Source organism: Microcebus murinus, chromosome 8 (genome assembly GCF_040939455.1).
Source record: "Microcebus murinus isolate Inina chromosome 8, M.murinus_Inina_mat1.0, whole genome shotgun sequence".
In the NCBI taxonomy this organism is placed as follows: domain Eukaryota; kingdom Metazoa; phylum Chordata; class Mammalia; order Primates; family Cheirogaleidae; genus Microcebus; species Microcebus murinus.
Genome location: NC_134111.1, coordinates 81,847,699 through 81,860,083, shown reverse-complemented (window position 1 = coordinate 81,860,083; position 12,385 = coordinate 81,847,699). Strand labels below are relative to the sequence as shown.

At 35.9% G+C, this 12,385-nt stretch overlaps 2 protein-coding genes across 7 annotated transcripts in view; both read left to right on the top strand.

Annotated features, from left to right (window-relative positions):
- KANSL1L (KAT8 regulatory NSL complex subunit 1 like) overlaps positions 1 to 12,385 on the top strand; it is a 133,675-nt gene that overhangs the window by 80,441 nt on the left and 40,849 nt on the right. For 5 of the 6 annotated variants that reach the window (XM_012751455.3, XM_012751446.3, XM_012751450.3 and 2 more), the window contains one exon: positions 1,613 to 1,817. In XM_012751455.3, the coding sequence (XP_012606909.2) occupies positions 1,613 to 1,817 (205 nt within the window). The remainder of the gene's footprint in view (positions 1 to 1,612; positions 1,818 to 12,385) is intronic. The other variant, XM_012751454.3, reaches the window with a different exon arrangement.
- Positions 6,150 to 11,013, top strand: LOC142872282 (arginine-fifty homeobox; the record flags this gene model as incomplete). The annotated part of the gene is given in 3 exon segments (XM_076005355.1): positions 6,150 to 6,519; positions 6,522 to 6,706; positions 6,709 to 11,013. Coding segments are annotated over 3 exon segments (756 nt in total), but the record flags the coding sequence as incomplete, so codon positions are not given.

The window sequence follows — 12,385 nt, the reverse complement described above, 5'->3', positions numbered from 1 at the left end:
CAGTTGACCTGTCTGGACTTCTTAATCACAAGCATCCTCATCATTTCATCCAGTTGGTTGCACTAGACATCCGCTATAATTGATTGACCAGGTTACATGAAGCTGAGGTGGATTATACCAGCGCTGAACCACCAAACAGACACCACTAACTTTTTTTGATGAATATTCAGCTTTGGACTGTGTGTCACATTTCATCTTTATCCAACCATTGTGCCAAATGCTTGTGATTGTCAAAAAGAATCCATTTTTCATCACATGCCACGATACAGGGTAGAAATGGTTTGCTTTTATGTCGTGACAGCAAAGAAAGGCAAGCTTCCAGACGATTTCTCTTCTGATGCTCATTCAATTCATGCAGAACCCATCTATTGAGGCTCTTTACCTTGCTCATTTGTTTCAAGTGGTCCAATATTGTTGGAATCATGATGTCAAACCTTGCTGCTAATTCACACATAGGTTGAGATGGATTTGCTTCCACTAGAGCTTTCAGCTTATCATTATCCACCTTGGTCTCAGGTTGCTCACGTGGCTCATTTTCAAGATTAAAATCACTAGAACAGACCTTCTCAAACCATCAACATACTGTGCATTCTTTAGCCATATCCTTCCCAAACACTTCAGTGATATTTGAAGCTATCTGCACTGCATTGGTTCCATAATGGAACTCAAATTTGAAAATAACACAAAATTTTTTTTTATCCATGGTTTCACAAAAATTGCTGTAAAAATTTTGAAAGATAAGCACAAGCTAAAATGTGCATTTGAAAGACTGATGACGTACCTTCATAACAAAAACAAAACAAGAAGTGTCAAAGTGAAATGTCAGATATTAACTGTCGAGTCAGTACTTAAAAAAATCAGACATTTCATACTTAATAACCTAATATACTAGTATAAATGAAGTTAAATTTATGTGGCAAATTTATGAGGGTTAACTTCCTGATATTCTAATATAAAATATTTGAAATATTTAAATATAATGTTTAAAAATTAATATGAATAATAACTATAAAATTATTATGCATCTTTTCATATGTAGCTTGTGTGATCCATTTCATTATTTTACAGTTGTAGCTTCTGTATTATTAGAAGTTTTAAAAAAAATCCTAAAATATAGTGAGGTTGTAGCTGTGCTTCAAAATTTACTGAAATGATATGTAGTGGTTATTATAAGAACAACATGCTGTGAGGAAAATGTGGTTAAAAAAATAAGGGCAACTAATGATGCAGTGATGAGACTTTAGCATTTTTTAAGCCTTTAATCTATGTAATTTCACCTATATGCAAAAAGAATTTGATGTAAATAGTTTAAACACTATATCATATACATTAATTATTGAATTACAATGAACATTGACATACTAGTGAACTCGTGAGCATTTCCTACCTTATGGAATATTTGTTTTGCAGGAGAAAATAGAAGTAGAAATTATTTTCACCACTTTAATATGTAATTCCCCATTAATATCAATTGTTACCGCAAAATTGGCTTAAATTAATATTCTTGTTATAATAGACCAAGGCAATTTAAATTTAGCTTTCTTTGTCTTTTTTGTTTGTTTGTTTTGTTTTATTCCCCTTCCTACTTCCCAATTATTTTATGGCATTTCAGTGCTTCAGAGAATTTAGATGAGCTCTCTTCCTCCAGTAGCTGGTTTCTTAACCAGAAGCACAGTAAGAAAAGGAGAAAAGACAGGACAAGATTGAAATCTCCATCCTTGACTATCGTGAGTACAGCAGCCCGAACAAGGCCACTTCAGAGTTTCCACAAACGAAAACTCTACAGATTGAGCCCTACTTTTTATTGGACTCCACAGGTAAGGCCACCTTTTGGAAAACATGATCAAAGGTTTCACAGCCAGTGTTGTTTCATATACGAGATGATGTGGATTGTACACAGTTATTTAGAATAATTACATGTAGAAAACTTAAAAATTAATGATATAATACATAGTAACAATATATAAGTGGGATTTAATAATTTTTTAAACATGGCAGTGTGCATTGGAACTTCTCACATCCCCAGTTTTTAAGAATCTACTATTATGCTTAAACTAATTTGAAAGAAAATTAAATGTCAGGATTTTTAAAATGTAAGGGTTATAAGGGAAACACAAATGTACTCTATATCTGTCTTATGAATATTTGCTCAGCTTTGTAAAGAAAGACAGCTGTCAGTTATTTTGGAGGAAATGACATTGCTCTCCTTTTTAGGTTTGGTATTTATTAATCTTGGTGAGCGTCCCTTTTCCTTCTACAACATAAGCAGTGCAACTTTAGATGTTTTTACTTCACTTTATATAAATAAAATATACTTCATTAAAAGCATTCATTTGGAAAAACATATTTTTCATTTTATAAACAAAACAATACTTCTTTCAGTGTACCTCTAAGCATGCTGTGATGAAGGGCAAAATATGTTGTCTCTAGTTCTTGCTGTATGACATGCATTTCCCTCCATTCTTTTAGATTTCTTAATAATATAGGAAAGGAAAAAAATTCTTGATATTATTTAATATTATTTCTGATTATCATTACATTAACTATTTTAGATATATTTGTGTAAAAATCACGATGCTTTTTTCCATTCAATTTAAGCTTTTATCAGGATCCAATTATAAATAGGAATGTGGATTCTGACAAATTAAGTTTTATTAAAAGATTAATTTTTACCATTTGGTGGTTTACCCTTTTGAAAATATTCTTTAAAAATTATTTTATTTTATAATTTAAAAATTGTTTTATTTCATAATTTAAAAATATTTTACCTAAGTCAACCTAATGGGAAAATTATTTTTATTTAAAGTTTTTATATATGAAATTATATTTTATTTAATAATTTTTACTTAAAGTTGCTGTAAACAATAGATAAATAACATTTTTGATATGTGATTTTGTGATTTCATAGTCATAAATAGAATTATCTATCTAAAATATTTTACCTATTAATATGTCATAGTATTCTGCCTGGAAGAAATCTGCTGAGTAAGTGGTTTGCTAGATTTTACTAAACTAATATATGCTTTGATAATGTAAAGATTGGCCTGGCAAGGTCTGAGCAATTTAAAACTTTCAGTAAACAGGAAGAGAAACCAGTTGTAGGGTTATTGTTACTAGTAGCCTACATAGTTTACCATATTCATTACTATGCTAAGCATTTTCAGTACATTATTTAATCATTAAACATATAACTATTAGGTATTATTAATCCCATCATCAGGTACAGAAATTGAGATTTAGGGAGATAAAGTAATTTGTCCAAGGTCAGATTAAGTAGTAATCAATAAGTCTACTTTCAAAGCTCATGTTCTTACCCATTATATTTATAACAAAAATAAACCAAATCCTTTGTGGGCCTGAAATCAATAAAGACATTATATTTGGGAGTTTTTCTGGTTAGAGATAGTAAGGTATACATATAAAAGATGGGCTTTGAAAGATAAGCAGAGATTTGAAGGGTATGGGGAAAAGAAAACATTTTAAGTGAATAATCGGAACATAGGTGAAAAAAAGTGACAGAGAATAGCAAATGCCGGCACCCTTAACTTATCCTCCAAATTTCCAGGCCAATAGTTATTTGCCTAAACTTTAATTAAATGTCATTTCTCTCAGAAAGCCTTCTTTGACATCCACAGAATTGGATACATATTGTTATAGCACCCTGTTTTAACCTCATTATGTTGGAATTTATCATATTATTCTATAATAATCTATTTTTTTCATTTCTTACTAAATTGTAACTTTTTAGAGAACAGGGACTATATTTCTGGATCCACAGGGCCTTGAACAGTACCAGTAAAATAGTATATGCTCAATAAAATAATTGTTTATTATGTTAAAGAATTAATGTAATAGAACATAGGAAAATATTTAAAAAGCAATGGAGAGTGGGAACTCATGAATGTGTATGTGTGTTTCTTAAATTTGCCTACTGCAGGAGTCTAGAGAAGTGATGTTCAATAGAATTTTCTGAAATAATTCAAATGCTCTATATATCTATGCTGTCCAATATGTAGCTCCTAGACACATGTAGCTATTGAGCACATAAAATATGGCTTATGCAACTGAGGAACTAAATATTTAATTTATTTTATTTTCATTAACTTAAATAATAACATGTGGATAATGGCTACCAAATTGGACAGCACAGACTCAAACTTACCCTGATGGCAATGAATACACCTGGCATTCATATCTTGTTTTCTAATATCATCCTCTACTAAAAGAAACCAGATGTCTTTGGAGTAATGGCTGTTTTCCAGGGCTGAGGCGGAAAATGAATAAGATTAGCCTGGCTACTAAAGAAATTGCATTTCCATAGCAGAGGATGTAAACAGATGGAAATCCATACCATGCTCGTGGATCGGTAGACTCAATATCATCAAAATGTCTATACTACCCAAACTGATCTACAGATTCAATGCAATACCTATTAAAATCCCATCAGCATTCTTCACAGATATAGAAAAAATAATTTTACGCTTCGTATGGAACCAAAGAAGACCCCGAATATCAAGAGCAATTCTAGGCAACAAAAACAAAATGGGAGGCATTAATATGCCAGATATCAAACTATACTACAAAGCTGTAGTAATTAAAACAATATGGTATTGGCACAAAAACAGGAATATTGACCAGTGGAACAGATGTGAGAATCCTGGTATAAAACCATCCTCATATAGCCATCTCATCTTTGACAAAGCAGACAAAAACATACGCTGGGGAAAAGAATCCCTTTTCAATAAATGGTGCTGGGAAAACTGGATAGCCACCTGTAGAAGGCTAAAACAGGACCCACACCTTTCACCTCTCACAAAAACCAACTCACGCTGGATAACAGACTTAAACCTAAGATATGAAACTATTAGAACTCTAGAAGAAAAAGTTGGAAACACTCTCCTAGACATCGGCCTGGGCAAAGAGTTTATGAAGAAGTCCCCAAAGAAAATCACAGCAGCAACAAAAATAAATAAATGGGACATGATCAAACTACAAAGCTTCTGCACAGCCAAAGAAATAGTCATGAAAGTAAACAGACAACCTACAGAATGGGAGAAAATTTTTGCATCCTATGCATCCGATAAGGGACTGATAACTAGAATATACTTAGAACTCGCGAAAATCAGGAAGAAAAAATCAAATAACCCCATTAAAAAGTGGGCAAAGGACTTGAACAGAAACTTTTCTAAAGAAGACAGAAGAATGGCCAACAAACATATGAAAAAATGCTCAACATCTCTAATCATCAGGGAAATGCAAATCAAAACCACAATGAGATATCACTTAACCCCAGTGAGAATGGCCTTTATCAAAAAATCTCCAAACAATAAATGCTGGCGTGGTTGCGGAGAGAGAGGAACACTCCTACACTGCTGGTGGGACTGCAATCTAGTTCAACCTCTGTGGAAAGCAATATGGAGATACCTTAAAGCGATACAAGTGATTCTATCATTTGCTCCAGCAATCCCATTGCTGGGCATCTACCCAAAAGATCCAATGACACTCTACAAAAAAGATACCTGCACTCGAATGTTTATAGCAGCACAATTCATAATTGCAAGGCTGTGGAAACAGCCCAAGTGTCCATCAATCCAAGAATGGATTAATAAAATGTGGTATATGTATACCATGGAGTACTATTCAGCTCTAAGAAACAATGGTGACATAGCACATCTTATATTTTCCTGGTTAGAGCTGGAACCCATACCATTAAGTGAAGTTTCCCAAGAATGGAAAAACAAGCAGCAAACTGGTATTAACTGAGTAGCACCTAAGTGGACACATAGGTACTACAGTAATGGGGTATTGGGCAGGTGGGTGGGGGGAGGGGGGTGGGTATATACATACATAATGAGTGAGATGTGTACCATCTGGGGGATGGTCATGATGGAGACTCAGACTTGTGGGGGGAGGGGGGAAATGGGCATTTATTGAAACCTTATAATCTGTACCCCCATAATATGCTGAAATAAAAAAAGAAAGAAAGAAATTGCATTTCCAGAGAGACACACCAAGCAGGATTGAAAATGGGCACTCCAAGGGGATTTATGACAGTCCTTCCATCTCAGATTTCAGAACCCCTGGATGAACAGAATGGTCCCAGAGATCCCCCAGCCAGACCCTTTTACCACCACCATGAGTGATTTCTGCATGAACTTGATGATCCTACAATATTGAAGAAGCACCAAGAATGTACCTCATTCACTCATAAACAGTATGAAGAGTTGGAGGCTCTGTTTGGCTAGACCATGCTCCCAGATAAAAATCTCCGGAAGACACTAGCTTTGAAACTCAACCTACCAGAGTCAACAGTGAAGGTTTGGTTCAGGAACAGGTGATTCAAACTGAAGCAGCAGCAGCATCAGTAACAGCAGCAACAACAGTAATAGTAATCATCAAAGCAACCAAACCAGATTATTCCAGCCAAGAAGAATATGCCGACTTTACCCAGAATATCTACCAATCTTTACTCTTTGCTTCCTGTGGTTTCAGATTTCTACAGCTACCTTCCACCTCAGCCCTTGATAATTCCAATTGGGCATGGGACTTCACCTTCACTGAGAGTCTCACAAGTGATTTCCAAATGCAGGATCCTCAGTTGGAGAGGCTGGTGGTCTCTGTTCCTGCTTTTTAACCTGATGCTTAAGACATAGGCCAAATTGTAGAAATGTACAGTTTTCCTAATGAGGATCAGATACTCGTCTCTATTCCTTCCACTGTCTGTATCAGTGTCTCTCATGCACAAGGTCCCAGATAGGAGGAGAGGTTTCGTCTGTGAGTACCCTTGCTGTTCCAGCTGTACATCTATCTCCTGGGCAAACCTGGTCCAGTATGACAAACCAAGGCTTTGAAGCCTACAGCCTGGAATTCCAGTATACCTCCAATATGGTAGGCTTTGGATTTCTCTGATCAAAGTATTCATAAATACCAGACCATTTAGAAAAGAGATTAATAAAAATTAGCCTGGAACATCTTAATGGTACCAGAAAGTAAGTAAGTGTTCAAAACATGGTTAGAAGGATGTTGAAAAGAACACAGGAGCTAGCTAGAAAAGAGGCTCCTATTGGCCAAACCTAGGAGTATTTGAGCATCAAAATAAATAAAGATAGTATTGAAACGTTGAAAAAATAGGAACACATGAATCCATACTGATGAAAGATAGACAAAGAGATAAGTTGGGAAAAGGGAAGACTTTTCTGTAAGTAGGATGCAGATTAATAAATATGGAATAAGTGATAAATCAGAGAGTCAATTTGCAATCATCACAATAAAGATTCATCGGGCAAGAATCACTGATAGGTACTAAATCTGAGATCAGGCTTGAGAAGAAGTTTGATGAGAACAGGATATTTGCATGGTCTTATTTTAAAATGTCTGCCCCCAGTTGCCAGGGGCACATAGTAATGATATTATAGAGAATCAGATAATACTTTGCCTGAATGATCAAAACTAATGCCTCCTGTAAGGATACAATATCACTATGTAGTATTCTGGCCAGGGATACATAACCTGAATTTAATCATGAGGAAACATCTAAGCCCAAATCAGAAATAGACTGTTAAAAATCAACTGGCAGGCTAGGTGCAGTGGCTCATGCCTTGTAATCCTAGTACTCTGGGAGGCCGAGGCAAGAGGATTGCTTGAGGCCAGGAGTTCCAGACCAGCCTGAGCAAGATCCTGTCTCCACAAAAAATAAAAAACTTAGCCAGGCATGGTGGCATGTATCTGTAGTCCTACCTACTTGGGAAGCTGAGGCAAGAGAATTGCTTGAGCCCAGGAGTTTGAGGTTGCAGTGAACTATGATGATGCCACTGCATTCTAGCTCAGGTGACAGAATGAAACACTGTCTCCAAAAAACAAAAAAAAGGAAAAGAAAAGACAAAAACTAACACCTAAATGAATATATTATCTAGAGCAGAATTCTTTTGGAGGGAAAAAATTATTGAGGCAATTGAGAAAACTGGACTCTTGATGGTAGTTTATACAAAAATATTTTATCAATGTTGAATTTTCTAGATGTTATTATTTTTGAGCTATGTAAGGAAATATCCCTATTCTAGAAAACACATTGACATATTAAGGGGTAAAATGACTAAGGCATCCACTGTATGTAATAAATTAACTCCTCTTCTAGAATGGTACTAGCTATGTACCATTCTTGGAAGAATTGAGAAATAATTTAAATCATTTTCTATAGCTCTTAATTCTCTAGTAGGATACCAATGGGGAAAAAAAGGCAATAGAGAGAGGCAGGAGTCTTCTCTAGGTAGTAGGTAGGATATAGTAGGTAGTTGGCTAATCATCACTCCCACTGCAACAACTAGGGGAAAAATATATAAATTACAAAAAACATCATACTATTAAAAACATTACTGAGACATCTAGTTTCAGCTCCAACATGTAAAGAAATTGGAAATCACCACTCTTGTTCTTATAGCAAGAAAAGGGCGAACAAGTTGAAAATTAGTGCCTTTTCATGGGACCATCAAAGAATTGAGGTTGCAGGGCAAACTGCCCCCTTAAAATATGGAGACAGGCAAATCCAAAGAGTCTTAGCCAAGATTTGCTTACCTGTAGCAGAAGCCACAACAACCATAAACAAGCTGGAAGGAACACTTAAATGGTAATTTTGATGAATTACTTGAGGTGCAGTGTTGACGAGCTTTAGAGTGAGAAACTTCCGGGGACAACAGTCTTGTGAAGGCCCCAACACTTTCATGGACTTTACTTCTAGGTACCCCACTAGGTTCTCACAGTGAAGAGCCAGCAGATCCCTAGTGGCTTTACCATGGAAGGGAAGAATAACCATGGTGAAATAAGCCAGAGCATCTCTTACAAAGGCTACTTTTTTGGGGAAAAGATTTTATCAGAGCCTTATACCATGTAGGGGAAGAGCACGTCTCACACTCCTACTCCCTGTAGCCATCTTCTCTCACTGGAGGAGTGGGGATGGAAAATAAGACACTTGTTAAGGTCACAGCTCAGGAACAGAGATACACTAAAAGGCTGAGATTTAATCATAAGATTATATAATAGAATGCTTCCCTTCCCCCACATTACCACTATACCAACAGGTTACAGTTGCAAGGCATAGATTCTGAAAGGGAATACTTAAGGAAGTCAAAAGTCAACAAAGGAGACAAAAAACAAGGACACTAGAGGAATCTGAGGTCTCTGGTACCTACAGACACAACAAACATTAAACATAGCCAACTCTTAGCCAGATTAACATAACACCACAATAAAGACTTGTTTACCTCAGCTCCTATTACATGATACATCATTTCACCTTTCAACAAAAAATTACAAGGCATGCTAGGAAAAACACTCTGAAGAGACAAAGTAATCATTAGAACCAGGCTCAAATATGACAAAGATGCTTGAATTATCAGACAGAAAATCTTAAATAAGTATGATTAATATGTTAAGGTCTTTAATGGATAAAGTAAAAAAACATGCAAGAACAGATGCATAATGTAAGCAGAGAGATGGAAATTCTTAATAACAATCAAAAGTGAATTCTAGAAATCAAAAACACTGTATCCTGTCAGGCATGCTTTTGTTCGTCTCATCAGTAGTCTATACATGGCCAAGGAAAGAATCAGCAAGCTTGGATAGGTCATAGAAACATCACAAATTGAAATGAAAAGAGAAAAAGGAATGAAAAGACAAGAAGAAAACAGCTAAGAATTTGGGGGCAATTTCAGATGATGGATCAGATATGTAATTGGAATACCAGAAAGAGAGAACAGAGCAGAAGAAATATTTGAAGTTATAGTGAATGAGAATTTTCCAAAATCAATGACAAACACCAAACTACATATCTAGGAAATTCTAGGAGAACATCAAACAGGATAAATATTTTAAAACACACACTTAGACATAACATATTCAAACCACAAAAATACTAAGACAAAGAAAATCTTGAAAAAATCCATAGAGAAAAACATCTTGCTTATAGAAGAACAATAAGAATTACAGCCGACTTCTCATCAGAAACCATGTAAGAAAAAAGAAAGAGGAATGAAATAATGTGTTGAAAGAGAAAAACCAAAACAACTGCTACAGTGGGCAGAATTATATCCCCCAAAAGATATGTCCATGCACTAACTTCTGGTACCTAGGAATGTGACTGTTATGGGTTGATTTGTGTCCCAAAGAACTCATATGTTGAAGTTCTAAGCCCTAGCATCTCAGAATGTGACCTAATTTGGAAATAGGTTTATTACAGATATAATTAATTAAGATGAGGTAATTAGGGTGGGCTCAAATCCAGTATGACTGATGTTCTTTTAAAAGGGGGAATTTGGACACTGATGCATGCATACAGGGTGAATGCCATATGAAGATCAAAACTGAGGTCATAATGATGACTCTACAAGCCAAGAAACATAAAAAATTGGCAGTAGACACCAGGAGTTAAGGGAGAGGCCCAAAAGATTCTTCCTCTTAGTTCTCAAAAGAAACCAACACTGCCAACATCTTGATCTGACTTCTAGCCTCCAGAACTATGAAACAGTGAATTTCTGTTATTTAAGGCATTCATTTGTGGTACTTCATTATGGCTGACCTAGCAAATACAGTGAGCCTATTTGTCAATAGGGTCTTTGTAGTTGTAATTAAGTTAAGGGTCTCGAGATAAAATCATTTGAGTCATGCTAACACAAGTGAAAGAATGCCAGGAGCCACAGAAGCTGAAAGAGGCAAGGAAAGATTCTACTCTAGAGCATTCAGAGGGAGTGTAGCTCTGCCAACACTTCAATTTCAAACTTTTGGCCTCCAGAACCATGACAGAATAAATTTCTGTTGCTTTAAGCCACTCAATTTATGGCAATTTATTATGGTAGCCCTGGGAAACCAACACAGCCTTTGGTACTAGGAAGCAGGGCGCTGCTATAACAAATAACCTGAAATTGTGGAAGTGGCTTTGGAATTGGGTAACAGGCAAAGGCTGAAAGAATGTTAAGTTGCATGATAGGAAAAGCCTAGATTCTTGTGAGAACTCAGAAGGAAGTAAGGAGAATGGAAGACAAAGCTGCTGTCATCTCAGATAATATCATCATGAAAGAATGTTGTCAGAAATATGAATGTTAAAAGTGCTTTTGGTGAGATTTCACAAGGGAATGAGGAATATGATACTGGAAACTAGAGGAAAGCTGATCCTTGTTATAAAGTAGTAGAGAACTTGGCTGAGTTATATTCTACTGTGGGGTGGAAAATAGAGCTTTTAAGTGATAAATTTGGATATTTAGCTGAGGAAATTTCTAAGCAAAGTATAGGATTTGTTATCTGGCTTTTCCTTGCTGCTTCTAGTAAAATGTAACAGGAAAGTGATAAGTAAGAAACTGTTAAGTAAAAAGGAACCAGAACTTGATGATTTGGAAAATTCTCAGTATTACAAAAAACAATATAGCATGCTCTGAAGATAACCCAGAGCATGGGCAAACTTTTGCTGAAGAGATTAGGTATATAATGCATGGATCCAATCAACCATCTCAGCAGAAGCCAGGAATAGAAATAGGGTCATACAGAAAGAATCTCAGGAGAACCCTTTTGTTTAATAACATGAATCCTCTTGACATGTGTGGGAGTCCCATGAAGTTTTTGAAAATTTTATACCAGCAGAAACACTAACAGCTTGAAGTGAAGGGGGAACAAAGAGTAGACAAAATGAAAGGTTGGCAGACCCCCAAAATTTTACAGGCAGGAAATAGACTGATAGAACTACTCAGTTGCAAACATGTACCCTTCAAGAAAAAGGAAGGTAAATCATAGACCTTAATGTGAAAAGAAGATGATAAAACTTCTAAAAGAAACCATAAGAATGTCTTCATGTCCTTGGAGTACATGACTTCTTAAATAGGATACAAACATCACTAATCACAAAAGATTGTTAATTTGGGATTTGTCTTATCTTTGAGATCTTGACACTTAGGCCACAGATTTTGTTTTTGGGGGGTTTGTGTCTTGTTTTTCTGAGAAATAGGGTCTTGCTCTTTGCCCAGGCTAGGATGCAGTGACATGAATATATAGTGGCATGAATATAGCTCACTGTATCCTTGAAATCTTGTTCTCAAGTGATACTCCTACCTTAGCCTCCCAAGTAACTAGAACTATAGGTGTGTGACATGATGCTTGGCTAATTTTTTGTTGCCCAGGCTAGAGTGAGTGCCGTAGCGTCAGCCTAGCTCACAGCAACCTCAAATTCCTGGGCTCAAGCGATCCTCCTGCCTCAGCCTCCTGAGTAGCTGGGACTACTGGCATGCGCCACCATGCCTGGCTAATTTTTTCTATATATATGTTAGTTGGCCAATTAATTTCTTTCTATTTATAGTAGAGACAGGGTCTTTCTCTTGCTCAGGCTGGCTTTGAACTCCTAACCTCG